The sequence below is a fragment of the Paracoccidioides brasiliensis genome (assembly GCF_000150735.1).
Source record: "Paracoccidioides brasiliensis Pb18 unplaced genomic scaffold supercont2.3, whole genome shotgun sequence".
NCBI lineage: Eukaryota > Fungi > Ascomycota > Eurotiomycetes > Onygenales > Ajellomycetaceae > Paracoccidioides > Paracoccidioides brasiliensis.
The window spans coordinates 117,557-145,021 of record NW_011371360.1 but is presented as its reverse complement, the minus strand read 5'-3'; the positions used below and the strand labels follow the sequence as shown (position 1 = coordinate 145,021).

At 46.3% G+C, this 27,465-nt stretch overlaps 8 protein-coding genes across 8 annotated transcripts; 4 read left to right on the top strand and 4 right to left on the bottom strand.

Moving 5' to 3' along the window:
- Positions 1 to 1,010: 1,010 nt before the first annotated feature.
- Positions 1,011 to 2,021, bottom strand: PADG_02431 (Sec63 complex subunit SEC66; the record flags this gene model as incomplete). Its single annotated transcript, XM_010759684.1, has 3 exons — positions 1,011 to 1,337; positions 1,483 to 1,805; positions 1,922 to 2,021. The coding sequence occupies 3 exons, from the start codon at positions 2,019 to 2,021 to the stop codon at positions 1,011 to 1,013; spliced, it is 750 nt and encodes a 249-aa protein (XP_010757986.1).
- Positions 2,022 to 2,998: 977 nt separating this feature from the next.
- On the bottom strand, positions 2,999 to 8,173 carry PADG_02430 (uncharacterized protein; the record flags this gene model as incomplete). The annotated part of the gene is made up of 2 exons (XM_010759683.1): positions 2,999 to 5,925; positions 5,992 to 8,173. The coding sequence occupies 2 exons, from the start codon at positions 8,171 to 8,173 to the stop codon at positions 2,999 to 3,001; spliced, it is 5,109 nt and encodes a 1,702-aa protein (XP_010757985.1).
- Positions 8,174 to 9,133: 960 nt separating this feature from the next.
- Positions 9,134 to 9,722, top strand: PADG_02429 (uncharacterized protein; the record flags this gene model as incomplete). The annotated part of the gene is made up of 2 exons (XM_010759682.1): positions 9,134 to 9,419; positions 9,541 to 9,722. 2 exons carry the CDS (start codon positions 9,134 to 9,136, stop codon positions 9,720 to 9,722), a joined length of 468 nt encoding a protein of 155 aa, XP_010757984.1.
- Positions 9,723 to 11,696: 1,974 nt separating this feature from the next.
- PADG_02428 (cleavage/polyadenylation factor CFT1) lies at positions 11,697 to 16,503 on the bottom strand (the record flags this gene model as incomplete). Its single annotated transcript, XM_010759681.1, has 9 exons — positions 11,697 to 12,178; positions 12,247 to 12,394; positions 12,455 to 12,908; positions 12,970 to 13,045; positions 13,128 to 13,326; positions 13,382 to 13,744; positions 13,810 to 13,983; positions 14,045 to 14,358; positions 14,496 to 16,503. 9 exons carry the CDS (start codon positions 16,501 to 16,503, stop codon positions 11,697 to 11,699), a joined length of 4,218 nt encoding a protein of 1,405 aa, XP_010757983.1.
- Positions 16,504 to 17,130: 627 nt separating this feature from the next.
- On the top strand, positions 17,131 to 19,104 carry PADG_02427 (uncharacterized protein; the record flags this gene model as incomplete). Its single annotated transcript, XM_010760147.1, has 3 exons — positions 17,131 to 17,686; positions 17,780 to 18,787; positions 18,899 to 19,104. 3 exons carry the CDS (start codon positions 17,131 to 17,133, stop codon positions 19,102 to 19,104), a joined length of 1,770 nt encoding a protein of 589 aa, XP_010758449.1.
- Positions 19,105 to 19,669: 565 nt separating this feature from the next.
- Positions 19,670 to 21,599, bottom strand: PADG_02426 (uncharacterized protein; the record flags this gene model as incomplete). Its single annotated transcript, XM_010759680.1, has 7 exons — positions 19,670 to 20,209; positions 20,268 to 20,562; positions 20,628 to 20,880; positions 20,950 to 20,994; positions 21,048 to 21,112; positions 21,188 to 21,246; positions 21,300 to 21,599. 7 exons carry the CDS (start codon positions 21,597 to 21,599, stop codon positions 19,670 to 19,672), a joined length of 1,557 nt encoding a protein of 518 aa, XP_010757982.1.
- A 244-nt stretch (positions 21,600 to 21,843) lies between these two features.
- On the top strand, positions 21,844 to 22,047 carry PADG_11425 (uncharacterized protein; the record flags this gene model as incomplete). The annotated part of the gene is made up of 1 exon (XM_010760595.1): positions 21,844 to 22,047. One exon carries the CDS (start codon positions 21,844 to 21,846, stop codon positions 22,045 to 22,047), a length of 204 nt encoding a protein of 67 aa, XP_010758897.1.
- Positions 22,048 to 22,284: 237 nt separating this feature from the next.
- PADG_02425 (uncharacterized protein) lies at positions 22,285 to 23,929 on the top strand (the record flags this gene model as incomplete). Its single annotated transcript, XM_010760146.1, has 2 exons — positions 22,285 to 22,921; positions 22,977 to 23,929. 2 exons carry the CDS (start codon positions 22,285 to 22,287, stop codon positions 23,927 to 23,929), a joined length of 1,590 nt encoding a protein of 529 aa, XP_010758448.1.
- Between the last annotated feature and the right edge of the window lie 3,536 nt (positions 23,930 to 27,465).

Sequence of the window (27,465 nt, the reverse complement as noted above, 5' to 3'; positions counted from 1 at the left end):
ATTATAGGGTAACATATATTTAATATTTTCTGATTCTGTCCCTTCTCATTGTTTCATTCTCATTTTCAGGGAATATATAGGGATCTTCGTTGACTATCTACTTACATTGTATCATAGAATTTTCTCGTTTAGTCTTGGGGGTGGAGAATGGGCGTCATGGGGATAAAATTAAGGAGCATAACAGTCGCAAGATTTCCTGTATGATAGGACAGTAAAATTTTAGACATATTTCAACTGAAATGATGATTTAATTCGCAGGTAAACTATTGTTCCCAATATGCTTGCCCCTTTTCCTGACGTCCCGCGAACCGAGGTTTAGTAGCCAATAAAGCATTTCCCTAAACCTAGAGTTCTATGTATACATATATGCGAAGAAATCATTAATTCTGTGATTCTTCGTTCATCAGTGTCAGTAAAGCAAATGAAAATGCACAGCAGTGTTGCTTGAAGATCATATAGAAGCCACTGACACAATAATAATAATATGATGAACTGCGGGTATATCATGTTGAAATTTATATGGTACACTGACAAAGGTTGAAGTAATAAAAATAGAAAGCCTCCGTCATTCGCTAGTAGATGCCAAAATGTAATACATAATTAACACAAATAAAAATTAAAGTAGGGATGTTCTTTAGTTAAGAAGGCTGGACAAAAGGAAAAGGAAATACGAAAATTACAGGGCTAAAAAGAAGGGGACATTCAGAATCAGAACCTGCAGAAAAAGAAAGTATATAGCAAAGACCTCAAACCATTTTTTCTCATGTCTAAAAAAAGCACATAAAAGAATTAAGGAGAAAAAAGGGGGAAATAAAAGGAACAACATCCAACCCATCTAATGCCCTGAGAGTGGTATTCGAACAAAAACTCTGTCGGACCATGTAAAGCCTTCAATAACAGATAGACTCGGTCCTGCTAAATCGTCAACTAACAATGGTTGACCAGGAAAAAGCAGGAACTTCATAGAACAAAAGAGCAAGGGAAAGGACTAGAAATGCCAAAACAGAACATCATTTCTTTCCCTTCTTCTTCTTATTCTTCCCACCCCCACCAACAGCTGGTCCACCGCTCTCAACCAGAACAGCATCCTCATCACTGCTACTGGGCTTATTATGACCAGAAGCTGGGCCCGAACCGGTTTGTTTAACTGCAGAATCCTCTTCCAGCTCCTTCATGAATCCCTCTTGAATACTAGCCTTCTTCTTATTCCACCATTCCCTCTCCTCCTTAACGGAAGACTGGATCTCTCCAAGATTTGCGCGGAATGAGGCGTTGACGACCATTTCATTGGCGGATTGGAAGATGGTTGTGCCCCAGTTGGGAACAAAAGCATTGGCCTAATGAAAAAGTTATAACCCAAATACCCAAATACTTCTTGCCCCTCCAAGCAGATTACTTTTTTCTTTCCAAAAAAAAAAAAAAAAAAAAAGGTATGTAAGGTGCGAAAACAAAAGTTTAAAAAGAGCGAGGGGCGAAACGTACCTCTGCAACAACATCTCTAACTTCTGCCTCCATCTCCTTCTCCGCCCTCAAAAATCGCTGCCACAGATCATCCCCAACACTACCCTTCTGCAACAAACCAACGAGCGCTGGCTTCTGGGTGCGCAGCTGGATTAGACGACGGATATCTTCCGTCGCGCGTCGCAGAAGAGCTGCCTTTAGCACCGTCTCAGGTACAGCGGGTGCTTTTTTCTCCTTTGACGACGACGATGATGATGATAAGCTAGGCTCCAGATGTAGGAGAGAGAGGTATACGTCTCGTTGTAGGTTGGGGGGAAACCATGGTGTTAGGGAGGAGGCTTTCGCTAGATTGATAGCAAAACGAAAAGATATTAGTATACTTATGCCTCGTGTCTCACAGTTAAAGAGCTGAAGAGCGGATGTAAAATATAAGAATGCGCAACGGGGAAGAGAGGCCTACCAGCTTTCCGCTTCCGATACAGCGAGGAGAAAGTCGCTAAGGACCCTATGAGGATGCCTAGATAGGCGAATGGGATGGATAGACTGAGCCAGTCCACCATCGTGTAAAGATAAAGAAGATATGTGAGGGCAAATTAGGGGCCCAGGAAAGGGATTGTAACCACTCTTTTGCTTTCGTGTCCCCTTCTCGCTCTATTTCTCTCCCTAATGCTTGAGGTGCGAGTATCCTTGTTCTTCCAACTATACCAACAATAGCTACAAGCTAATGTTCTGCGCAAATATTCGCAACGGTATGATCATAGGAAGGGGCCCACAAAAGATCGTTGGTAAAGAAAATGGGTATAAAAAGCTTAACGACGCAGCGAAACTGGGTCCGGGAAATGGGATAGTTGATCCAATCGGTCGACGGAGGAGGATTTTCCTTTTTGTCCCTCAGAGGAAAATAAGAGAATGTATCGACCTAAGGATATGCAAGGAGAACACATGTAGAATAGGTATCCTTGAGCTGCGCATTGTCGTTGTGCAGTCTCTCCGTTGCGGCATTCCGTTTTGTTGTCGATCAGGGCTGCTTGGAAATGATCGAAGTTGGGATGGAGTGATTATGTAAGATGACACCTGGGCAACTTTGTGTGTCTGGACCCGGACCACGCTAATCCTTTTTCAGCTCGCTCTGGGAGTAGGTCTTTATGGCTAATGCAGACGAAACTTGTATATATCTAACTATCACTCAGATCAAAGGGCAAGTCCACAAGCTCCATATGTATCGTAGAACAATAAATAAGGTGTATATGAAAGAGGTGGAGAGTCGATCGGGACCAGGCACATAGGTAACTACTACCTGAAGAGAAAACGAACCCCAGAGACAAGCCAGGTGCGGTATCGATTGGGGGGGGGGGGGGGGGGGGAAGAGAGAGAGAAAAGAGAAATTAGAAAAACTGCAAATAAACAACTTCCCATCGATAGATACCTCGACAAACATGTCAGTTTCCCTCATTAGAAAACAATCTAATACATGCCCAGCAGCTTGCTCAAATATATTAAGAAACCACACTCAACAAACGCAAGACAAGACACCTAATCAAGGAATCACACCAAAATCCTGCATTGACTGTATGTCCATCAACACATCCTCAAATGTCTGTTCCACCGCCTCCGCAACCTCCAACCGATTCCACTCCCCGCGCATCCTCCACACACAATCCATAAGACTAGTATTAATTTGCTCCAACTGCTCCACAGAAAGCCCGTTGGTCCTCTGCGTGAATGTCTGATGCAGCGATTCGAGCCGGTGGTTATCCACAATCAGTTTGCCAGCAGGTTGATGCTGTGTCGTCCCGTCGTCGTTAAGAAGCTCCCTGACACGCGACTGGCGGGGTGTCGTTGTTGTCTTCACTCCACTAGCATCGAATGGTGGTACTCGCGGCTGGGAAAATGGTTGCGAGAGTTTGCTGTTATTATTGCCCTGCGGCTGACTGCCGTTTATGAAGCTTGGTTGGGAGTTTACAAAATCCACGATGCCGGAGAGAGGTGTACCCCACGCTCCACTTTCGACCTGCTGCGTATCAGGTAGAGGCTCGTCTCCCGATAAACGGTCCGGATACGAATTCAGATCGGGATACTCCTGCCTTGCCAACCCACCCTGTGAACTCTGGGTCTGCAGGTTCGGCACATCTGAAGGGCCGGAGTTCTTCTTGTCTGACGTTGTTTGGGTCGTGGAGGCATCGTTAGCATAATCGCCTGGTTGTGAGCCGGGGGCCATGGGAGTCATTGTTCCCTTCTGTGATAAGTTGGAGAGACCAGATTGCTGCCGGAGCTGTTGGGAGGGTGCTGTGTAAGAATGTGGCGGGCGTGGTTGGGCAGATTGCCCAAAGGAGCTATTCTCCGTATTGTTGTGTTCGCTATGCTGAACCTCATCGGAATTCGACATGTGGATATCGCCATCGGCGCAGACGGAGCCATAGCTGACCACAGGGCGGGTAGCGGTTTCATTAACCCCAGCACCGCCATTAGTGTTAGGCCCATGTCCATTTGTAATGGTGTTCTGGTTGGTCACTCGTATGAGTGTGGTGGGTTCTGCTTGAATTGCAGGACGAGGTCCGCTAAAGGGTTCGCCCAGAATAACCGGTCCAGACGAAAGATTCGATTTCTCCGTCATATTTCCGTGCGGAACGTTCATTAGTGGCGGAGGAGCCATGATACCATCCCCACCAGCAGCTCGCTTTAACTTTTCAAGTGCAACTCTCTCCCTCTCAAGCTCACGAAGGTAAACCTGTTCGCACTCAGTCACCAATGAGGGATCTGATTGTTCCAAGATCCAAATATCTACCTCAACGTTTGATAGCAGCTCGTTTGCCTTTAGCTGCCTATCCTGGTCACCGGACTGTCGTGCATCTTTTGCGATCCGCTTGATGTCCGCCAAAAAATCCTTCGGGCGCTTATAATACCCATTCGACAACCGCTTCTCAATGGTGACAATTTCCATATTATAATAAAACTTTCCAGTAACAGTTTCACGTAAACCGGGTACACCATGTTTGTCAACACCCTTCTCAAATGGACGGAAGGTGGTTCGCTGCTCCAGAGGTATATCACTTGTCACGACATTCGGGTCTTCCTCCTCATACAAATACCCAATCCGATTCTCATCAATAATCCCAGTCCTGAACTTCTTATACTTCTTAATCTGATCCATAATCGGCTGAATCTTAATCTTCAAAATATTCAGAGTATGCCTATCCTGTTTCTTCTGCGCCTTCAACTCCTCCCTTGTCAGAGGAGGAGGCCGGCGCGGGGGTGCAGGAGGGGCTTTTTCTAACTGTTCTAGCTTCCTCTTCTTCCTATTCTCTGGATCGGGAAAGTCTGGTGGTGCACTCTTAATGTACTTCATCAACGTGCCAAAGAACTGATGCCGCCACCTGCTCTCAGGAGGATGCAGGTCGAACCGATTCTTCTTCGAAAAACCAAATAGATTGCGCATCATGGCCGAATCGGTATTATCGCCTTCATTCTCAAGTACACCAAGGAGTAACACAGGGTCTGTAGGCGGGAGAGAACGTAGTAAACCAAGAAATGTCGAAATAACAGTTGGACCAACCGTGTCATACCACGTCTGCACGTTGGGTATATATATGACACTGGGTTTGTGTCGTTTCACCTCCGTAAACAATTGCACCAAACTGGCTTCGGGAGACCTGGTGGAGTCACTTATCAACGTGGGTAGATCAAACGCTTGCACATGGAGACCCTCAAAGTGATTCAGCAGAGCTGCCGCAATATACTGTTGTCCCATCCCCGGGTGGCCCCAGATGAGCAGTCTGGGTCTAAAAATGCGCGAAGTTTCAAATTCCTGCTGCATCCGCTCCCTCTGAAACCCAGCTGGACCGGCAGGTTCTTCGAACTGCGCCTCTTCCAAAGCAGTAAGCTTCTTCTTCTGTGGAAGAATCTCTGCAAGGATTTGCTTTATCTCACGCAATGGGTTTTCTAGGAGAGGCGCAATGATTGGAGGTAAAGGAGAAGCACCAGATGAGGCAGATCGCTCCGACGAGGGCACCATCTTCTTAATAGATATCATGAAATCCTTTGGCAGAATCTCTATCTTCTTCGGGTCAATTAGGAGCTTCTCATTTGATCTATAAATCTGTGGGTATCTGCGTTGCACAGCATTCAGAGCTGCTTCTGTACAGAGCGCGCGTAGATCCGCACCACCATACCCCTTAGTCAGTTCCGCTAGTTCATCCTTGATTTCGTCAGGAAGAGGAGGATCCCAGCCTCGAGTATGGATATCCAGAATTGCTCGTCGGGCCTCAGTATTGGGTAATGGGAAATAAAATTCACGATCGAATCGCCCGGGACGTCGTAGGGCAGGGTCAATAGAATCTGGTCGATTCGTTGCGCCGATGACAATTACCTGGCCTCGGCCATCCATTCCATCCATCAACGCTAGAAGTGTGGAAACAATAGACGAATGGATTTGTTCCTGTTTACTTGATCTGACGGGTGCCAAACCTGTATTCATTCAAATCAGATTATATAGCCATTTGAATGAGAAATCCACACATAAAGAAAACTTACCATCAATTTCATCGAAAAAGATGATGCTAGGTTGTGTCTTGCGAGCTTCATCAAAAAGCAAGCGGAGCTGTCTCTCTGCCTCACCCACCCATTTACTAAGTGCATCTGCTCCCTTTCGCATATAAAATGTCACTTTCCTGCCCTCTGAGCTCACACTGGACGCAAGAGCCCTAGCTAAAAGCGTCTTTCCCGTACCAGGAGGTCCATGGAACAAAACACCACGAGGGGGAACAATATGAAATCGGTGGAAAATCTCCGGATAGAGTAAGGGAAGAGCAACCATCTCCTTCAGTTGGTCGATATGGCCTTGTAATCCTCCAACACTATCAAAGTTGACGTTCGGATCAATGCCTAGGGGATCAGAGTCGGCCAGGGCTTGTTTGTCTTTCACCTTTCCAAAATTTGCTGGAGTGCCTGACAAGCCCGGAGCTGCATCTGTTCCAAACGCTTGACTAAGGGGAGGAATACTGAGCCCAGGTGCATGCCCAGAGGTGGGTGTCATGCCTGCCAAGCCACCAACCATTGGCCTTTGGCCAGAATCATCATCGCTACTATCACTGTCCGCTCCACCCGCAGCACCCGCTCCCGTTGGACCACCTAGAAGGGGTGCAGGACCACCGCCGCCTCCGAATGGTCCATAGGTTGAGAAGAGAGTCCTTTGATAACCGCTGCCTCCCCCGCGACCACGACGAGAGGGGGACCCAGAAGCCATGTCCTCTTCATCAATAGGCAGCACGATCTCTGGCCTAACAATTCTATAATCAACCAATTTTCGATTCCGTCGGGGCTTATCTTCAAAGACAATATCATTCTGTGCTCTCCGGCGACGTCGTTCAGGTCTTAACTCCGCCAGTTCTTCTGCAAGTTCGCCAGCCTCTGACTCCACTCGAGTCTGGGATTGAGACTGGCGTTTCCGTAACCTGGATCGACGGTCATTGCTGCTTTCATAAGCCTCGTCCGCATTTTGGCTACCCTTGCGTGGCGAGGGTTGAGAAACTTCCGACTCAGATAAATCCTCGTCATTAGCTTCGTCATCATTGGGCTCAAAATCGCTCCCATCCTCTTGCGGTTGTCGCGAACTTTTCGTCGCACTGGCGGTTTTACGTGCGGAACGGCGAGTAAATCGACCTACTACCTCCACCGTCTCAACCGAGGTAATACGCTTTCGATTTGACCGTGTGCTTCTTCCCGAGCGAGGGCTTTCTTCATCGTCATCATCATGCTTTTCTTTTTCTTCATCATTTCCCTCGCCTTGGTCTGACTCAGGTACGAAGCCTCCTCCATCACCATCCAGCTCCGCATCCATCTCCTCAACATGTTCCCCAGTTAGATGATCGCCCTCGAACTCCCCATGCTGGTCGCTCTCCAAAATTTCAATCTGCGATGCTCCCGGTTCTGCAATCATCGCATCACCCTCATGTTGCCCTGGCTGCATTGAATCGCCTTCTTCCTCATCGATGGTGCTTTTGGATGGAACATGGGCAGGTGTTGCAGCACCCCTGCGCGTCCGAGTGGCTACTTCTGGACTTCGTGTAGCTTTACGTACCGTCTCCACATGTCGCCCAGAGCCAGTAAGTGCAACAATATCCTCACTCTCATCGTAATTGCGGCGCGTAGTACGTCTGGTAAATTGATATTCAGTGGGCATCGTATGGTCCTTACTAGCACTACGACCCCGGAGATTTCTGGTTGAGCGTGCAGGGGTTGGCTGGGTGGTGATAGGAAGCTTCAACACGAGTCGCTTGGTAGCTCTGCCTTTATCAGCATTTCGCGTTTCCCCTCTCACCTGCTGTTCCTCCTCCTCCTCCTCCTCCTCCTCCTCCTCTTCTTCTTCCCCAAACATTTCATCATCCTCACCAGATGACGAAATCTGATAGTTGGCTTTCTTCGCTGCGCTTCTCTTAATGGATCCTCGAGCGGTTCTTTCTAGGTTGGGATCATCCTCATCCAATCCAGAATCGACCGAAATGTCATCTTCACTGGTGAATATGTCATCCTCGTCCTCATCATCATCATCCTCCATGGAGTTTCTCCTGCGCCGTTTAGTAGGTCGTTTCTTCGACTTGGACTTTGAGGCTGTAGACTTCCGGGCAATACGCGGTTTGGAATCACTGTAGTCGCCATCGTTGGAATCCGATTTCAACGCGATCTCCTCTAGAGTACGTTTCGAAGCGCGCGGCATGACGTCAAGATGCGTCCACGGAGTGCTGTGGAGGTCTTTTTTTCGACTGCCATGTTAGCAAATTGTTGCAATTGATCTCTATTTTTGTGATGTATTGTAGATATTCCCTCCCAAGCTAAAACGACCATTGCTTATCACAAAAGGGACCAAGATGAAGACGTCCACGTACAAGAAGAGTTGATGATGGTTAGAGTTGGAATTTGGAGTTTGGAGGAAGTTTGAGGTAAGAGCAAGACCGGACAGCTGCAGTTGCCGCAGTTGAAGCCAACACACGTTTATGACTCTCCTCCCAGAACTCGAACGCTGGAAACGGATTTCATCAGTCAGAAAAGCTAGGACTATCCTTATTTAAGCCAGCAGGACGAGAAGGAGGTGGGTATCAACGCGGTGGTTGTTGTGAAGGGATTTTTCCCTGTTTTCCTCTAAGATATGCGCGCTCGAGCAGGCACCGAACACCAACACGATAATCTTAACCGAGGATAAAAGGAGTGAAAGGAATGGATATAGCAGCCCAAAGCAGAGGTTAATGGTATCTCAGTGTGCGTACAGGTACAGGGTCTACATATGTTGTTGTTTCTGCTGCTGTCTCTCTCACCGCGCTCCTGCTTTGGGTCAGGAGAAGCAGCAGAAGCCTCCTCTTGGGTCCTCCCTGCCGCTTTTGGCCCGGTGGGTGCTTTCAGCCCCCCGACGCTAGTCTTGGCCAGGCATGGCATCTGCTGACTAATACCACACTACGGACCGATGAAGTTTAGCGGGCAGATGGGCTGGCTGGCCTTGGCGCCACTTGCCAGAATTTGAAGAGCCGCGCTGAGACCAAACAACACACCCCCCCCCCGTAGCTTTGCGTGGTTTGAATGCTCCCACGGGTCCGGCTCCAAGTTGAACCACCTCAACTATATATCGCATCTTTTGCCCACATCTTCAACAAGAGTCCAACCACCAAATACCACCACAACCATCATGGCTTCCGAAGTCTACATATTTGGGAGCTGGCAAGGCCCCCGGAAACAGGATTTGAGGTTGTTTTGGTCCGGAATTCACCCTGCACCAAATGTCTCCGGCAGACTTTCTCAATCCCATCTTGAAGCTATCAACATGCAAGATCCCCAGGGATCGACGTCAGGGGCAAGGTGCGGCTCAAAAAACAAGCTTATCGTCCTTAGTGTTTGCTGGTCGCCTGTCACTCCACTCCAACTCCGCATTCCAACCAACAGCGCGTGCCTGGGGGGCAGCCTTCCCATGTCACGTGATCGCTTAGACGGAGCAAGAATCCAACTGATTTGTTTACCTTCGAAATTATGTCCTGCGGGATGTTGACAGTTGACTCGGGGTGTAAATGAATGCTAGGTAATAAATGCTACTTCTAGCTGCCTCTATAATTCTCGATGCAATGCAGCCGGCGTCATCCCATAGGCATTTCCAAATTGAGCAGTCTGCCTTTGCAGCAACAGATTTTCGAACGTTTCGTGATGCCAACTGGCTAAATAATGCAAAACTCGAAATGCCTCAATTAACACGAACCAACTCTGAGCGTAGGGGAATGGAGTAGGAACAGTAGCTAACTAGTGAAACTTGATTTATAAGCAACCACCCTAGTTAACTAATTAGTTAGTTACTTTAGTTAACTAATTACCACATATTCAGTATTGAACATGGTAAAACTGGTTCTTCATATTACAGCGCTCCTAAATTTAACCAGGGTCTACCCGACACCATCCATTGCCAAGATATTTTCTTTGAAAAGCAAGTACAGTCAGTATCTTCATTAACACTTTTAGCTAACACCTCCTTAACTACTGGTTAAGAAGCTCTGGTTGGAAAAGGGTGGGATGTATGCCTTTTCGAACGGGCCACCGGAGTGAACTAACTGGTTTACCCGACCAGATCCCATTTATCGGTGTATATTTGATGTATCTGGATAGGACTCTATAGAGACACTATACCAGAGTAGTAATTTGAGTTTAGCGGACAATAATAGAAACGGCACAAATAACCCTGATATCAATTTGTTGACATCTGAAGTTAGGTGGATGGGTTTTTCAGGGGTTCGCCGGGGGAAAAGAAGGTGATTAGATGATCAGAGTTAGCATGGAAAAATTCCATTCCTACCATCTACCTAGACACGGGCTATCCATTACCCCATCCCTGACTCCTCAATGCGGACGAAGAGAGTGAAGAAACGGGCTCAAAAATGGGGCTAGGGAGCCTTCCCCTTTTGGGGGCCGCGGGCATATAACCACGTGATCTCAAACTCTTGGCGGCCTCCGCTGTCCTCTTTTTTCCGCCGCTCAACCTTTCTCCGCCGCCAAACCTTCGATATTCCGTGTATCTCGCTCAACATACGGAGCGGAAACCCCTCAACACCTAAAAAAATGTCCTTTTTATTTTACTCTCCCGCCATGTTTCGCTACCTAATACCCAAACCACAAAATTCTCTCCTACTCCCCTCATCCTCAAAACCATATATTTTGAAACACTCATCATTCACATCGTCATGTTCATCATTCACCCGCCGAACATTTACCTCAACACCTCAATCCCTCAATAATACAGCGCAACCCACCACCAAAGCACCCTCGCCACATGTAAGTATATATGACAACGAAATCTTTTTCCATTCTAGCTTTGCATGTTTTCTCTGCCCTGCAAATGTGGATATAATATCGTCCCCGCGCCGTATCATCGCCCCCATCATCTAACCATATTTTTTATAAACGGCGCCATGCGCGCGGTGGAAATGACTATCTCTACAGACTGCCATATACAAAAACTTTGGCCGGGCCTTTGCTAAGGTCTTTCTGGGCGGAGTGCTTACGTATCAGATTATTTATTGGGCATGGTTGAGGTTGGAGGTGGATGAGGAGAAGGTGGAGAGGAATAGTAAGTTAGTCGGTTCATATTTTTGGTAATTCGTTGGTTCTTTTACAGACGTTACTTCGGGTGTGGGGGATGTTGTGGGCAAAAGGGGGATGATGAGATTACGCAAAAAAAAAAAAAAAAAAAATTAAAAAAAATTAAAAAAATAAATAAAAGACAGGAACTCTGGTAGCTAATTTATCACTTTTTTCCATGCGCAGAAGAAATAGTGGAGTTGGAAAGTAAAGCGCGGGAGTTGTTTGCGAAGAGCAATGGTTAAGGAATAGCAGAGGCTTTCCAGCCTTGTAAATGTGGGGGGTTGAATGGCGCAGAGTTTATGATTGCTTTGTTTGCTAGCGGTGTTTGTATCATTGCTGTGGGGCTTGTATATTTATCGAGATATCTGCGCTAACTTCACATGTGAATTTGTGTAGACCTGCAGTATTAATTGAGACCAGTATTTATAGAATCTTTGGGAGAGAAATACGAACAAATCATTCCGCCAAGTGCATATTTGATGAGTGGGCGAGTGTGTTCTAAAGTTTTGATTATTTGACCAGCTAGCTTTAAGGCTTCTCCAGCTGAAATTTTGACTCCACGATTAGGTGCGTAAATCCCTAATTAAGGATTGCTCAATAAATATCAAATCTAGCAAAAGTCATATACTTTACATATACCCCAACCCCGCTTTGCCAATAGCCTCAAGGTCAGCACGGATCTCCCACACATCTGCACCAACGCGACTCGCTATCTCAGCCTTTCGCTGAGTGCCCAAATCAAGCCATTTCTGCACCAGATCACCATCAACCATACCCCGTCCACCAATACCGTCGCTCTCAACAGCCCTGAAGGCACGGGGGTTGAGGCCACAGGGATGCTCGAGGGTATTAATCATCTGGGATTGCAGCGCTGAGAGCCGACGGTAAGCCATTTCGGAGACAGGGGTGATGAGCGCGATTGATCCCGTTTCAGAGGTTACAAGCACTTGATGGAGAGGGCCACTTGAATCGAGATCCATGGCATTCGCTTCGGCTTCGGGGCCTTGCGAGAGTACTGATGTTCGAGGGAGTAAGGTAAGTGTTGAGGCAAATTGGCCTGTGTGAAAGGTACTGCGATGTAATAGTCGATCACCTTTCGCAGAGCCCGGGTCTGTTAGGAAGTTGTTAGAATAATTTTTATTGGGATTGTGATGGTGGAAAATCAGTTGTTTCCCCTACCCTCAGGGTCATACTGTAAAACATGTATGTTACAGTCATCATCTGCGACCATGATAAAAAGGCGTTTTCCATCAGGAAGGAAGTCGGCTGCCATTACTTGGAGACTGCCGTCATCTTTGCTGAAAAGTGATAGTTTATACGGCTCTTCCTGTAAATTTGGAGTTAGTCGCTGATATTGTGCCGGCATTTGTAATTGAGAAGTAATTACAGAATATCCCGCAAACCATAGGCCCTTCAAAGCATCCCCCATGATGCACATACCCGTACCCTTGAGCTCTTTAAGCACGCTGACATAGCATTGCATGTCCATAAATGCCACCGGCAGAAGACTACCGTCTTCCTTGAGACCCCTAACTATGCATTTCTGGCCTTGGGCAGCAATCAAAAACCCTTGTCCGCCAATACCAGAGAGAGATGTTATGGCTCCCTTGACTTCTTCCTTTGCGATTAACTTTAGTTTTCGATTGGTCTCGGGGCGATCAACTTCCGGGACCACTTTGATGACCTCGAAAACGTAAATGCAACCACGGGCAGCGATATCTTCGCCCCGCGTCAGCGCTGTGCCCACCGCAATCATTTCCTTACGCTCATGTGTGATTTCGGACGCTTCAAGATTCAAGCATTTGACGCACATCACACGCTCTGCAGTGCGCAGTTGATAGCTAGCTGCGTGTTAACAATATAGGTTCACGATGGCAATATATAGTTTGGAATTGTCCGTACCTATCGATAATTGACCACGTCCTCGGGTTTAGAAGTTTAACACTCCCTTTATCGATCTGGGGAAAGAAAGATATAACTATAAAATTTTAATTAGAATTTGCCTCGCTGCTGTTGGGAAGAAAGAGAGAGAGAGAGAGAAAAAAGGGTGTATATCATACCCTCATTTCGCCATTCCGGGTGGATTTCATCATCCTCGGGTAGTTTGAAGTCAGCTTTTTGGCTCGTTCCTAAAACATAAGTTTCCGACGAAGAGGAATATTCGACACTATCCACCTGCTCTCCAAGGCCAATTTTTCGTGCAGCCCACGAGCCATCGAAATGAGTGTTTCTTGGAAATCGACACATTCGCACAACATTCTAGGCAGCCAAGGTAAGTTTCTCATCGTAAAATATGACGGAAGAAGGCACTCACATCAGTATCAACGTAAACGAACCCTTTCTCACATGCTGGGATATTAAAACTACTCAATGAATGGACTGTTTTCCCTCTAAGGTTCATAACATGTGGAATGCTCGTCGCCGATTTTATGATGAAACATGGGGAGTTTCCCGGCATAAACACGGTTCGATAGCCGCAAACATCCCCCAAAGCACGTAATGGTCTCGCTAGCTGGCGATCGCTGTCCGATAGATTGCCCAAGTTTGATTCAGGGAGGAATTTTGGAAAATGGTGATTGGCGATTTTCAAGAACCGTAAATCAGACAGTCGTTTTTCGGTGGATTGGACAGTATGGTATGGCTCATATAATATGAGCTCATTGCTGTTAGATCGTAGCTAAATGTGTGTCCGGTAAGCTTGAAGTCAAAGTAGAAAATATGAGCCAGAAATGCAAAACTCACAATTAAATATGGGGTTCTGCTGACCGAATCCCCAAGATCTGCGACTAGAATCTCCGTTAAACACTCTCGATATGTTGTTCGTCTTGGGGGAAGCTCTGTTGGAAGTATTTGTGGCAAAAGGTCAACACTTTCGGCGGTATAAACAGGCTCTTTGGCATTTGGGAGATGGAATATCTTCAAATACGGTCAGTCTGTTTTTCTGATACTGAAAAGACGATCATGAGTATGTTCTTACATAAAGCTTGGATTCGGAGTTAAGGAGAAACAAAAGAACATTGTCAGATGGCTTTCTGTTTGGAGTTCCTTCATAGGACAAAAACGACCGGTATTTATCTTGGTAGAGTGATCCTGAAATCCATGTTGTTGATTCTATGATACCATCTGTTTCAATTTCATCTAAGTCGCCAGACTCGTCTGCTTGAAGAAGCAGAATAGAGCTGTCATCGCGGATAATAAGAACATAGGGATCAGCAAAGCTTGCATGCACCACAGATCTCTCTTCGCTTGTATCTTCATCCCACACTGGATATATTTGAGCGAGACCAAGACCTAAATGCAAATTAGCTATACCATAATCAAAAGTAGCGGGCACTCTCCTAATAACGGGGTGAGTAGAAAAGGAAAGTAAATATCGAAATTTGATTTTAATCTGGTACTCCTGCAAGTAATCAAGGCAGCCAACATACCACTGTCGTAGCTTCGGACTTCACCCTTAAGAACTTGTACCACTCTGGTGCCACCAGCGAGCGTCCCGATGTCAATGGTTCGGTCCTCGTTGGGGTTAAACTCCGGTGCTCGAGTCTCCTCCAGTCCCCCACTACTCATTTTATAGACAACTGACTTTTCTTTGTCAAAACCTTTGGACTTGGATAGCAAAAGATAGTGGTCATAGTTACTCCCAGCATTTACAGGAAGTGATCCACTTTGTGTTGGCAGTTTAGGATCTTTGACATGCACAGACCTTACTCCATCTGTGTCTTTAATCATCAAAGAATCAATAACATACGGATCAATTTCACGCCTGAGAATTGCAAGACCTCCAGCTCTACCATATCCCTGGGTTGTGACGAGTTCTAAATATGCTGACAAACTGGAAACCGACTGACGCTTATCCTTATCTCGTGAGCCGGGAGGTCGTCCTAGGGTAATATCTCTCATAGGACCTAGATTCCAGAGGCGGTCGTGGATTCGGAAGATGTAGTCGTTGAGGCTGGTGCCATTCACAGATGTAGTGTTGCGGGAATTAATCCCCGGTGTCACTGGAGTGGCGTACAGGTCATCTTCATATGCATCTTCATCATCGTCCTCTTCCTCTTCATCCTCGGATAGCTCCGCAACGTTGTCCTCGCCAGTTTCTGGCGCTGGAGGCACCGTTGCTCCTGCTGAAGGTCTTGACCAGCCAATGAGCATGGAATCCCCTTCTTCGCTACCAAAAAAGATTTTGCCTCTGCCAACAAGAGCCGAACAAGAGGGTTTGGTTCTTAAAATGGCGCCTCCAGCCTGGTCAGAAACTGGCCGCAGATATATCCCCGATACCGATCGTCCATCAAGTTTGAAACTGACCACCGCCATAACACCATTTAGCAACACTAATAACATATCACAATTTTCGGTTCCCAGTTGCTCCACAACACAGCCTTCCAAGCGCATTTCCAAATCTGATTGGTCAGCCATCGAGAAGCTGGAGGCTTCCCTCGCAAATTCATTCACTCCCACAGCATTAGTCCTTCCCGCTTGGTCGACATGGACGAGTTCGTTAGATCCAACTAATAGCGCACCTCCAACCGGCGGAGGTAGTGGTATAACTTTGAATAAATCATTGGGGAGCCGTGGAACAGAGAGGAGAGTGGTAGAAGCTCGCTGTTCCAAGTCCAGGGTGAAAACGGAGTAAAAGACTACATCTTTTCGATCATGTAGCAAAGCAGAGGATGCTGCCACTTGTGAGTATAAAATGCCAAATGTAGGTTCCCTATATTCGTATAAAAACGCTAGACTAATAGGGTGGAGCATCGAAGGCTCCAGCGCTGCTATGGGGAGCACAAAGGACGATGCATAAGGAGTTTGATACACTGGCCCATCAGGCTTATTTGCCTCATCCCGTTCTTCAGCGGTATGATTCGTATCTATTTGGCGTTCTTCATCATGATCTGAATCAAAATCACCCATAACTAAATCATCGCCCATCTGGTGGAAAGGCAAGATAGCCAAGTTTTTTTTTCCAAAGTTGAGTACCGCACATCTGCTACTAGGGTCGACTGTCAACTGACTAGGGCAGGCGGCAAGATTCGGAGTCCATGGGCTGATGTGAACATCATCTCTCTCGTAATAATGAATAGAAGTTGTGGAAATCTGGTGTTTCTCTGGATCCCACTCAATCAGGCTGAGTTTAGCGTTCCTGGTTGCAACAAGGATAGCCTCTCCACCACTTTTCGAATCAAGTATCTTCACTCGACCCAAGTCGGTGACAGTACCGGACAGAGCATATTCAGCCACTAGAACTAGTTTGGAGTACTGGGACCGAGTTTTCTCATCGGACTGGCCAGGACCAGATCCGTAGACAACGTTAACCAGATTGTACACTTGGAGTAGAGTAGTCTTTGCCACTATCAAGTTGTTAGATATCCCCGACAGAAAGGGAACGGACAAAACATGCGTTACCCCTGAAGGCGGCAACAGCTCCGTATAACATTGCATGTTTAAAGGTAATCAATATCAACCAGGGCCCTGAACTTGAGAGCTGTCGAAGGCCTACTCTCCGAGTTCAGACAACAGAGCGCTAGCTGACCATGAGGATTACTAAAGCATTGAAAGAAAATGAAATATGGAAGCCAGACAAGACAATTCATAAAGTTGTTTAAGGTGTTGGTTTTCGTCGGTTTCGCGTTGAAGATTGACGCTCTTTTGTCACTTCTGCTTAGCTAAATGGCATCTTTCCAAAACTGGGTTAGCGTATAATTCGCTCTTAAGGTTTCTGCTAGTCCCCTTATGGTTAAAGCTTCTCATTTTAAACAATCACGTGGTGTCATTCCGAAGAAGGAAATAATGATGACAGCTTCAAATGCGAATATCAAGTTTCAACAATAAGAAAACATCGAGATATTCTGATATTCATCTTACATACATGAATGTGTTGTTGTTTATAAAATTTAGAGATATGATGTGTTTAGCTCTGGTTTCCTGCTACCCATGAGAGTTTTGCGCTGAATTTGCTTTCCATGATCAAGCGTTAGCCTTCTCATTGAAGCCAGAGATACCCATGAACCACCTGTTGATGCCACACGCCATATATCCGCTCTCGAATTTCTAGATCTACCGTTCATTATGGCATTACTACAGTCTACTTTGATATGGATAGTATACGCGATCGTTGTTGTCATCCTCATCGCAGTGGCATCTATCTTCTTTTACATCTACCAAACGCCCCGCGAGCGGTCTGCGTATGTGACTGCAGTTTGCATATTTACCCTCACAGCGTTGCTTGCCACGGTGCTTTTACTACCAGTTGATGTGGCTTTGGTATCGTCTACCACTTCATCCAAACAGGGTAGAAGAAAGCCTTGGGCAACGCAGGATGAGGTTGACAAAATCACTTACTCATTAACAGTCGTTTATTACTCCCTTTACTCTCTGGACGCGGTGCTCTGTCTCCTAGTAGTGCCGTTCACTTACTTCTGGTACGAAGAATATGATGAAGTTGCAGCTGAAGAAGGCTTGCAGACCTGGGGGAAGAGATTTTGGGGAGCTTTCAAATACACCATAGCCTTTATTCTGTTCGCAGTTATCCTGTTTCTCGTTGGGTTTTTTGTTCCTGTGGCGCGAAACAGGGAAGCGCCAAACTTTGATCTAGATTATTTTAGAAAGTTGTTAACAGAAAATCGTACGTTCTTTCACCAACCATCCCTTCCCGAGAAAACACGTGTACACTGGGCATGCATTCAAATGTTAAATGATGCTAACTTTCCAATTCCAGACGGAGAACGAGCTCTAACATTTGGCCTTGGTTTGCTTATCACCAATGGAATTATTCTCTACGTTTTGTACACATCTGTCGGTTTTGCCTTGCTCCCTGTCTCTTTTATCAAAACGGCCCCTTCAATTTCCAGCCCAACCCTCAAAGCCAGCACAGCTTCGCGGCTGGAGGAGAATATCGAGCGCCAGCGGCAGTTAGAAGGCCGATGTGGTGGAAATCTGGACACCCTATCTTCAAAGCAGCGAAGGGAACTTGATTCTCTAGTGCGGGAGGAACGAACTTTACGACGACGGCAACGCTTGGCAGCAGAGGCTCAACAAGACAGGGGCACCTGGCTCTTGAAAGCGTGGTTTAAAATTTTGGCGGTCTTCCGCCCGCTTAAACTCCTTGGTGGTCTTCTTTTACTTGGTATTGCGGTATTAATATGGTGCTCCATGCTCCTAACCGGCATAGACAAGGCGAATAATTCCGTCTGCAAAGGCCACTGCGGCTATATTTTGGGCAAAATAAATATATTCAATCCCATCAACTGGGCATTCGTCGAGTCTGCCAAATCCTTCCCAGTCGATTATGTTCTTTTCGTTCTCCTAGTTCTCATTTTCTTCTGCAGCTCCATCGTTGGAATCACTGCAATAGGAATACGCTTTTTCTGGATCAGAATATTCCAGATCCGCAAGGGCCATACGTCACCTCAGGCACTGCTTATCGCGACGGTGGTGTTGACTCTGATCACGCTTGCACTCAATTATTCCATCTCAATGATCGTGGCCCCGCAATATGCGACATACGGCCCACAGACCTTCTGCGACCATCCACCCAAGTATCCCGGTGAGCAGCCGGATTGCACAGGGCTCGAACCTCTCATTAAACCTTGCTCAGAACTAGCAGAGAGCCCTTTCGCTAAGAACATTTGCACGCCGTCGGTTGTCAGCACATTCCTGAACCGCATCACGTTGAATTTCCCAGTCTTCGGCATATTTGATTTCTGGGCGCAGTTCTTCTTTCTAGGTACGTAATGATAAAGGAATCTAATACCACCTCTAAGCGTCCACAGTTTGCACATAACAGATAAAACAAGAAGGAGAATATCGAAATTATTAACCTGTTCCTCCGCTGCAGGATTTTCCCTGATCGCCTTTCTCGTCATGTTATTCCGCACACCAAAGCTGGACGAGCGGCAACTCGACGAGGATGCGGAGGAAGCAGAGGAGGAAGGGCTACTTGCAGCTACGGGGAGTAGGTTCGGAACTACATGGGAAGATATAACGGGACGAGCAATCACGGCCGATATTTCCGGCTCGGCTGGTCGAGGAACTCGGGAGTGAAAGGGGAGTGAAATGTAGGATTTTAATGCACATTTGATACACTAAGTTTTGCTTGTGGATATTTAGCCTTTTTCTGGTGCTTCTGACAGAAGTGAGTTGTATATGGTTTTCCTACGAGTCTGGATGGCTATCAAGGAAGGCTTAGTAGGACTAGGTTGGTTTGTGCTTGGGGGAGTGAAAATGGAAACTTTCGTAGTAGCACTGTAGTTATCTGAGGCGGTTTGGCCGGAAGAGGTGATTCCTCTGGTATTTCAGCCGGTGATTGGATTTACACACGTTGTGCTCGGGTTATTTTGCACAGATTACCATTGTGAGATTTTCTATTCCAAACCTGAACAGACCAAGGATTTTGCACCTCAATAATTCCCAGTTACAGAATTTGTCATATAGCACATATGGATGATACTTCATGGTAGTGAAAGGCCAATATATATCTAAAATATGAGCGTGGTAAATATGTAACTTACTCCACCAGTCCCAACGATTACCTCGTGAACCCCGAATGGGAGCAAACTATGCTATGTCCTAAACTCTGCTTTTTAAATGAAAAAGAGAACCCCTCTGATTACCTCTCCCTCTCAAACTTTACTTTCCGATGCCCCCTCTCCTCCACACTCCCTTCATCAACATGCATCTCCCTCCAACAACGAATACAATACAACAACTCCGCATCGCAATCAAGGCATTTTATCGTCGCATCGTCACTGCAAATACAACACCAAAAAGACTTCAAATTATCATCGACGTCTTTGCAGCGTCTGCTGTGACGATTATTAATGATATGGATAGGGCATTCTGCGGGTGCAAACTTCGGGGCGGAAGGGAGGTCTGGTGAGGTGGTATCTAGTTCGGGTTGGTGTTTGTGTCGTTGTGGGGAAATAATGCTGGATGGGGTTGCGGGGAGTTCTAGGATAGATGATAGTGGGGTTGACGGAGGTGCGGATGCTTCTGTATCTGGCTTTGAAATGCTTTGGGTTGTGGTTTTGTCGGGCGTTTTGGGTTCGAAGGGAGCGGGGGCTGATGACCCTGCCGGCTTTGTTGGATCATCCTCCGCACTGACCTCATCAAGAACCCTTTTGGAGGTAATCACCAGCGTCCCTATCTTCTGAGCTATCATTATTATCACTTTCTTTGGTGGCAAATGGCTGCGGCGAATGTATGACATGGCCTTTCAGGTCCTGGTAATGGGAAGCAGAATGTAAAAACCCCCTAGCCTCCCTCAGCAAATATTCGACATCCTCTGCATTATCTAGCTCTTGGGATTTTCCCCAGATCTTGCTTTGCAGGTCTGAAAGAAGTCCTTCTATCTCATCTCCAGATGTAATGAAAGAGCCTATATCGTCTTGCTGGAGTTCAGATGGCCCAAATGAAGTGGAGGTACCAAGTCCGATGAAACGCGTCGACAAGTCGCCAACCGGTGCTTCCTGCGCATCTGTATCCGAAAATTCAATGGGGAGACTACAAATCGTCAATCAAAACCATTTATTAAGTGCGCTAACTTGAATTCGAGAATGTTTACGAACGGTGTTCGCCCCAGCTGGACGCTGGATGGTTTCAGAGCATTCAGGCGCTCCAAAAGAGCAACATCATCTTTGGATGGTTCACCCTCCATATTTCCATTGGTATAAACAAGATATAATAGTAGAAATGCGAACAGCAACTTAAAAGCAATAAATGCACTGGCATCGCTTCTTGGAGGTTTCGTAGGCAACGAGGACTTGGAGTGGCAGAACAACGAAAAGCGGTGAGGCTGCACTTTTCCACGAGACCGTTCCACTAACAAAATAAGCACGTGATTAAGCAGGTCTCGTCTCCGGCAAATCCACCAAATCTTTCAGTCAACACGTAGGAGCGCTAGAGCATTTTCAAATGCCTTTACAACATCGGCATCTGCAGGTTGTCAGTATGTAATATGTTATTACTACAGCAGGAAACCACCATACAGTGTTTTTTCTTCTCTTCGAGTTTTGTTTCGTGGTTTTGCGTGAAACTCATTCGCGTTTTGAACCTTTTATGGAGGAAAAGCACGTGCGGTTAATCTTTTCATATCTTCATGGAAGTTGGCTTGGGTCATTATCATTACCTCTTATATGCCCTATCTTCGTCGCAGGAGACTGTCGTTTGTGACCACGCAATGAACATCTAGGATATGAAATTAGAGCAGAGTTCAAGAAATGTAGTGTAAAGGAACCAACCTCAAGCAACTCCGCAGTTTCTCTATGCAGAGTCATTTCTACCTGGGTTCTCTCATCCATGGCATCTGTAAACTTCTTCTGAAGCTGTTCCCAATCACAATCATGAAGAGAGAGTGCCAATCCATGATATGCCTCCCCCACCGCATCCTCTTCCTTACGAATGGCATCTTGGGGAATGTCCGGACCAGTTCCAGTATTTTCGGCTTTGGGGGTTGAATCTGGGTCTACCTTTTCTGGGAAAACATCCCCAGAATCTGGATGAGATATCGGTGATTCTGGACTGGAATTATTGCTCGACATGGTGATATCTGTGTTAAGATGAAACAGCTTTAATGACAGAAGTGCACTCAAAGCAACAGCTTGTTCTGGGAGGCTAACAGCAAGCCACACTCGTGTCAGGTAACGTTAGTTACTTACTTATGCCACCCGGGATCCCAAATCCCGTGTGATCAATCTAACCCCCGCTGCTTGTTGTCTTCTGAACTGGAGACATGATATCATCTCTTTTTGTTACCGTGACTTTGTCGAAGAAGCCGTCCACGAGATGCAGGCGCGTCCTTCCCTTATTATCGTAGCCACTGGTGCAAACATTGCAAACACTACAAAAACTGCTCGCCTCGAAGTTAAATATCAGGTGACATCATCCAAGTTTCTCTTCAAGTTTCGAGGCAACATCAACTCCATCGATTTCGACTCACACCAGACAACATTTGGACTACGACCGAGTTTCCTTCAGTTCCTGCGGTGAATTCGGTTGAAAATCGTTGAGTGCCTTTGATGGGGTATATAAATGTTTAAAGACCCTCAATTTCCTATCAGCACGAGTCATGAAAGTTACTCCTAAGCTCTTACCTCTCTCTGCCTATCTCAACGGTCGTTTCTACCCTCAACAGTTCCTGCATTCGAGGGATATTGGGTGGAGTATGGAAACCCAACCATTCGTTGGAAATCCATAGATAGCTCTCCTCTCTCGAAATTTCCGGTTATGAGCTGCCACGTATGTAATCGTGGGCCAAACACCCGACTCCAGCTTCTCTGCCCGACATGTTCCCGTAATCACCTCTATCCTCTTCGGTTCGACCATGCCAAGGTCCTATTGGAAAAGGAGGCCCTTGGAAAAGAAATCGAAGCTGCTGTTGCGGTTAAAGATACAGGTAATATTGGATTTGCGGAGAATGAACAACCAGATGGTTCCGAATCCCAACAACACTCGTCTCTTTGGGTCCTCCAGGCAGCCAAGAGTCGCTCTTCGCAGTCGGCTGCGAGGACGTCGACGATTCTCAACCGTATCAGAGCACTGAGGGAGGAAATAAGGGAAGGTAAAGAAAAAATTGCACACCGCAAGGCACTCCTCAAACTACGGCGGTCCGATGTGGGATCCGCAACTTATCAAGTCGATAATCGACGAGCATCGATGCTTTCTACTGTGCAAAATAATATCAAGAAAACAGAACATCTGTGGAACAGCCTGCATGATAAAACAGCACAGTCTAGGGTTTTTCTTTGTCGTGAAGTTGCCAACCTCTATCGCTTGCGCCAGAGATCCAGACGCAAGAATGGTGAGCTTGTGACTGTCTACACTATTGGAGGTGTCAATATTTTCGACCTCAGAGATCTAAATGGTGTGGTATTTCTAGAAGACATAGCCCTACTATCATGGCTGACTTGGATTTATAGGCGCAAATCATACACATATTACCACTTCCCTTACCTACATCTCCCATCTTCTATGCCTTGTTTCGCATTACCTCTCCCTGCGGTTACCTGCAGAGATAACCCTACCTCATCGGAATTACCCTCTACCTACCATATTTTCACCGTCATCCTCGTATTCGTCCAGAAAGGCAACATTTCCCGGCACATCGCCTTACCAGTCAACCTCGACAAGTCCGACAGCTTCTCGAACCGCCGATGTCAGGCCACTTCCACGTCCACGACCACTTTTTATCAACAAATCTTTGCCAAAGCTTGCACAAGAAGATCCCGCTACATATGGGTTATTTATCGAGGGTGTTGCTCTGCTAGCCTGGGATATATCATGGGTGTGTCGTACTCAAGGCTTAGACATTGGTTTCGATTCTTGGGAGAATATCTGCGACGTGGGTCACAATTTATGGATGCTACTCGTTGCACAGCCTTCCCAGATGTCAGCCATTACGAGAGTGCTGTCAACCCGAGACAACCAAGCAAAACTCCAAGACACTAATAAAGATGCTCCTAAAAACAACCTCCAGCGAACCAGATCATCCCCGATGTTTGGCCACTATTCTCACGGAACAGCGCACTCGTTCCTTGGAAGTGCGGAAGGGACAGAGTTTATGAAAAAATGGAAACTGCTTTCATCAACCAAGCTTGCCGATAAACTAAAATCCACTCTTTTAGGGGAAATGGCGAGTGCGGAGTGGGAGTTGCTCGACCGAACAGAATGGGAGGATGAAGAGTCTCAAAAACAGGTTCGCAAGGAAGAAGAAGAACCTGTTACTGTGACTTCAAAATTCTACTCAAGTGCTTCGGACGTGAGCTTCATCACTGCCAAATCTCTTTATGACGATAGTCACGCAGATGAGGAAACGGTCGACAATCACCGGCCAAAGGGGACTCGTGGGTGGACCAAGTTGAAAAATCGATGAAGCTGACTGCATTCAAGAAAATTCCTGTTGAACACGCACACATTTCGTGTGTTTATGTTGAACTTATCTGAGGGGTGCAAGGTAGATTCTTTCCATGCAAACACTTGTTGATAGCCCTCCCGGATAACTCTGTTTGGAAATACACTCGTTCCTCAGTGGATGTCCTTGGACTTTAGTTTAGTGGGTCAGATAGCTTCATCATGGTATTTGCTTGAATCAATACAGATTCAAGGTGAATCTCGGATGACACTGATACCGTGCCTACCCTCGCAACAACCTTCCCTCCGCGCTCAGAGAACCTACCTCTAACGCCTATTCCTCAGACCTCACCCTGTATCCATAAATTCCCCAAGGAAGAACGTATTTCCACCGTCACAGCCCGAAGTCTTGGACTTCTTGAGGACCGTGGCGGCCCCAGGGGTGATCAGCGGAGAAAGCATAGAAAGGTGTAAAGCGGCCTTAGCTGAAGCCCTTTCATCCAAACCTGATTGAACGGGTGGAATGGAGCTCGCGAATCCCTGGTACAGTCTCCGATTGGCCTCTATTTACACAATGACTGTGGGCAGGGCCCGCTTATGGAAGAACTACTCTTTGATTACGTAGTTTCACAGCCTGGAAGGTTGCCGGAGAGCAGTGTGAAATAGGGAGCTTGTCTATGGATGGGTGTTTTTTTCCCCCCCCTTCCTTCTAAGAAAGGTTTTGGTAGGGAGAGTAGTTTATTTCCTGGTTTATTGAGGAAGAGAATTATAGCAATGTTCGGGACTTTTTGACACTCGTCACTGTTTCATTTATAGATTTTGTACAGAACCACGCTAGATGATATCGTCCGGGTTATAGACTGATAACAACAGAAACGAAACTTGGAAGGACATGTCTCTCTCAAGATATTCCATGTGACGAGAGGACAGCTTCATAGGAGTTGGACTTTGCCTCAGGCATGTGTGTTTGCATGAGCCTTCATGAAAGATAATAGAAAAGGCCACCCGAAACCCTTCTCATCCTCTCATTCCCAGTTGATTGATTGAATGTGGTGTAATTATTTGTTTATTCTTACAATCATAACAAGTGATCATTACACTCCTGGAGGAGTTTATTTTAGAACGAGATACGGACGGCGGTTAGGGGATCAAGCTCGCGGTAAATATCCTATATCCGTGGATATCTACCAACCTGCAACGATCATAAGGCCGGCTTAAAACATCTCGTTACTACGAGAAGTTTAACCAGCGCCGCCCGTGCCCGTTCCATCCCAAGGTTGATCGCTTTCATGTGGTGCATTTGTTGTCGCGCTCCTCCCCCTGTTTCTTGCAGCAAATTGTTCCCCACCCTCCAGGATCCGCTTTCGAGAATCGGCGTTCATTTTTCTGTTCTATTTCTTAATCTGGATGGTCGACGCCCCAACGATCGTCCCTACGCTAGGGTTGAACCCGTGGATCGATCGTCGTCGGTTACACTACTTTAACAAAGATGGTGGCATAAGTGAACAAAAATCTGGAAATCATGGTTACTTTGTTTATACATATGTAATATACCACGGGGAGGAGATGTTGGAACCGAAGAGCTACCGACCAGAAAGGAGTATTATGTGAAATTCAGGTTTGCTCCGATTGGACCAAGGGTGGAGAGAGGCGTTTGTTTTTGGCAAAGTTGGTCTGGTATCATGCCAATCAATGGAGGAAATGTATGTGGGAAGGGAAAATGCCCGGTTTCATAACTACTTAGAAACTGAACAACCTGCTTCTGAACAATTAATGCATCTATTTGCAAAGGATATGGAATGAGCACCAGCCACCGGGACATCTGTCAGTCAAATACCCAACTCAACTGCAGACAACGCCGTCAAGTTAAATAAATGTGTGCCCGAGACATTACGTGGAAACCATGGGATTGCTTGCCTCCATCTCAATTCTCCAATCTCCAAGATGCTCAATTTCCTTCCCTCCCCCCCAAACCCTACGCCATCTGGTCGCCAGCCCGTCTGTGACCGTGATCATGATGATCAGCAAGTTTATTGGAGGGCTGCAAGGGCTATTAACTAGTTATATCCTGGCGCTGATTTGATGAGATTATCTCATCTTATACTTGCCAGCCAGTAGAAACTCTCCACTAAGTTACGTACCTGAAACCTATGGTATCAGGGTTTATGCACCGTTGACTTGTTGATGTTGGGAATTTTTTTTTTTTTTTTTTTTTTTCGTTTTTTGTTTTTTTCTCTTTCACCCCCATTTGAAACTTGCTTCATGCTTACTTCAGGCCAGGTGAAGTGGTAAAATAGGCAGGCATATAAAAAGCTGCATGAATAACATCTGCAAAATTACCTTTCAGATCAGCCAGTGGAGACGGTGATAATTCATCGCCTACAGTTCACTGCTGTTCAAAGCCCAACGGCTTGGGCTTCTGACTATCTTTCAGGTCATCCCATTGTGTACGCCATAACCACTTTCCTACCCCTCCGGAAAGAAAAAGAACAAAAGAAAGAACTCTTGAATATCTCATAAAACATGCCCTCGACATCTGTTTATCATCTTCAAAAACACCACCAGTAATTAATTAACTAGTCAATCTAGTTAGTTAATGCTCCAAAATTATGACATACACATGGCTTCTCTGACGGGGTAACTAATAGTTAATACGTTGGCTGCTTAGGTGCTTACTTGTCCACGCTGCCACATGCTGAACTGTGACCCCCTGAATCGATACCATCTGCTCTGGCACGTAGAATGGGCCATTTCGGCTTTGGCCCCTGCTCCATAAAATAATTCTCTCCCCGAATAGTTAACCCTCTCTGCGGCACACATAAGCTCTAGCCACACAAGGCAAAGGGAAAACGAAGGACAAAACAAGAAAGAAAAAGACAAGAGAAAAAACTGACCCTTGGATGTGGAGAGCCCAGACGGCTCGCAACCCCACAAGAAAGAGAACATTGGTTTTAGTGAGTTTTGGATTCGAAAGCGGCTTTCTCTAGCTGGGCGGGCCCCCGATGATGGATGGAGGGATGATGCAGAGGCACAACCGGCTTACCGTATTTCCTCCTCCTTGTTCTTCTTCTTCTTCTTTTTTTCTTTTTTTTTTTTTCCCTTGCTCGCAGCCCGTAAACGACAAAAGTGAGAGATGACCGCCAGCCCCTGTTGGGCTCCCCCTATTGGCGCCCGTCCCAAATTGGGGGGGGAATATAAAAAATGGGAGTGGGTTTTGGGCGGGGGCAGGGTAAGAAAAGGGAGGGTAGAATTTATTTGGGTGAGGGGCTTTTTTTTTTTTTTTGACTAAGAAAAAAAAAATTAAGCCGATACCTCCCTTTTTCCAATAGAACAATAAATAGGAGAAGAAACGAGGACGGAAGTTTTATTCTTACTTGTGGTGGGGGGTATATAAAAGAGGGTTGTTTTTAAGAATAAGGTGGAGTCGAGTAAAAAAGAGCGGGTTCTGCCAACCCTGTAAAAGGACTTTGGTGTGTCGGGAGGAGTGTAGTATGATTGTGGGTAGAGAGTGATAAATGTATATGGGGGTGTTGAGGTGGGATGTTTCATGATGGCTGG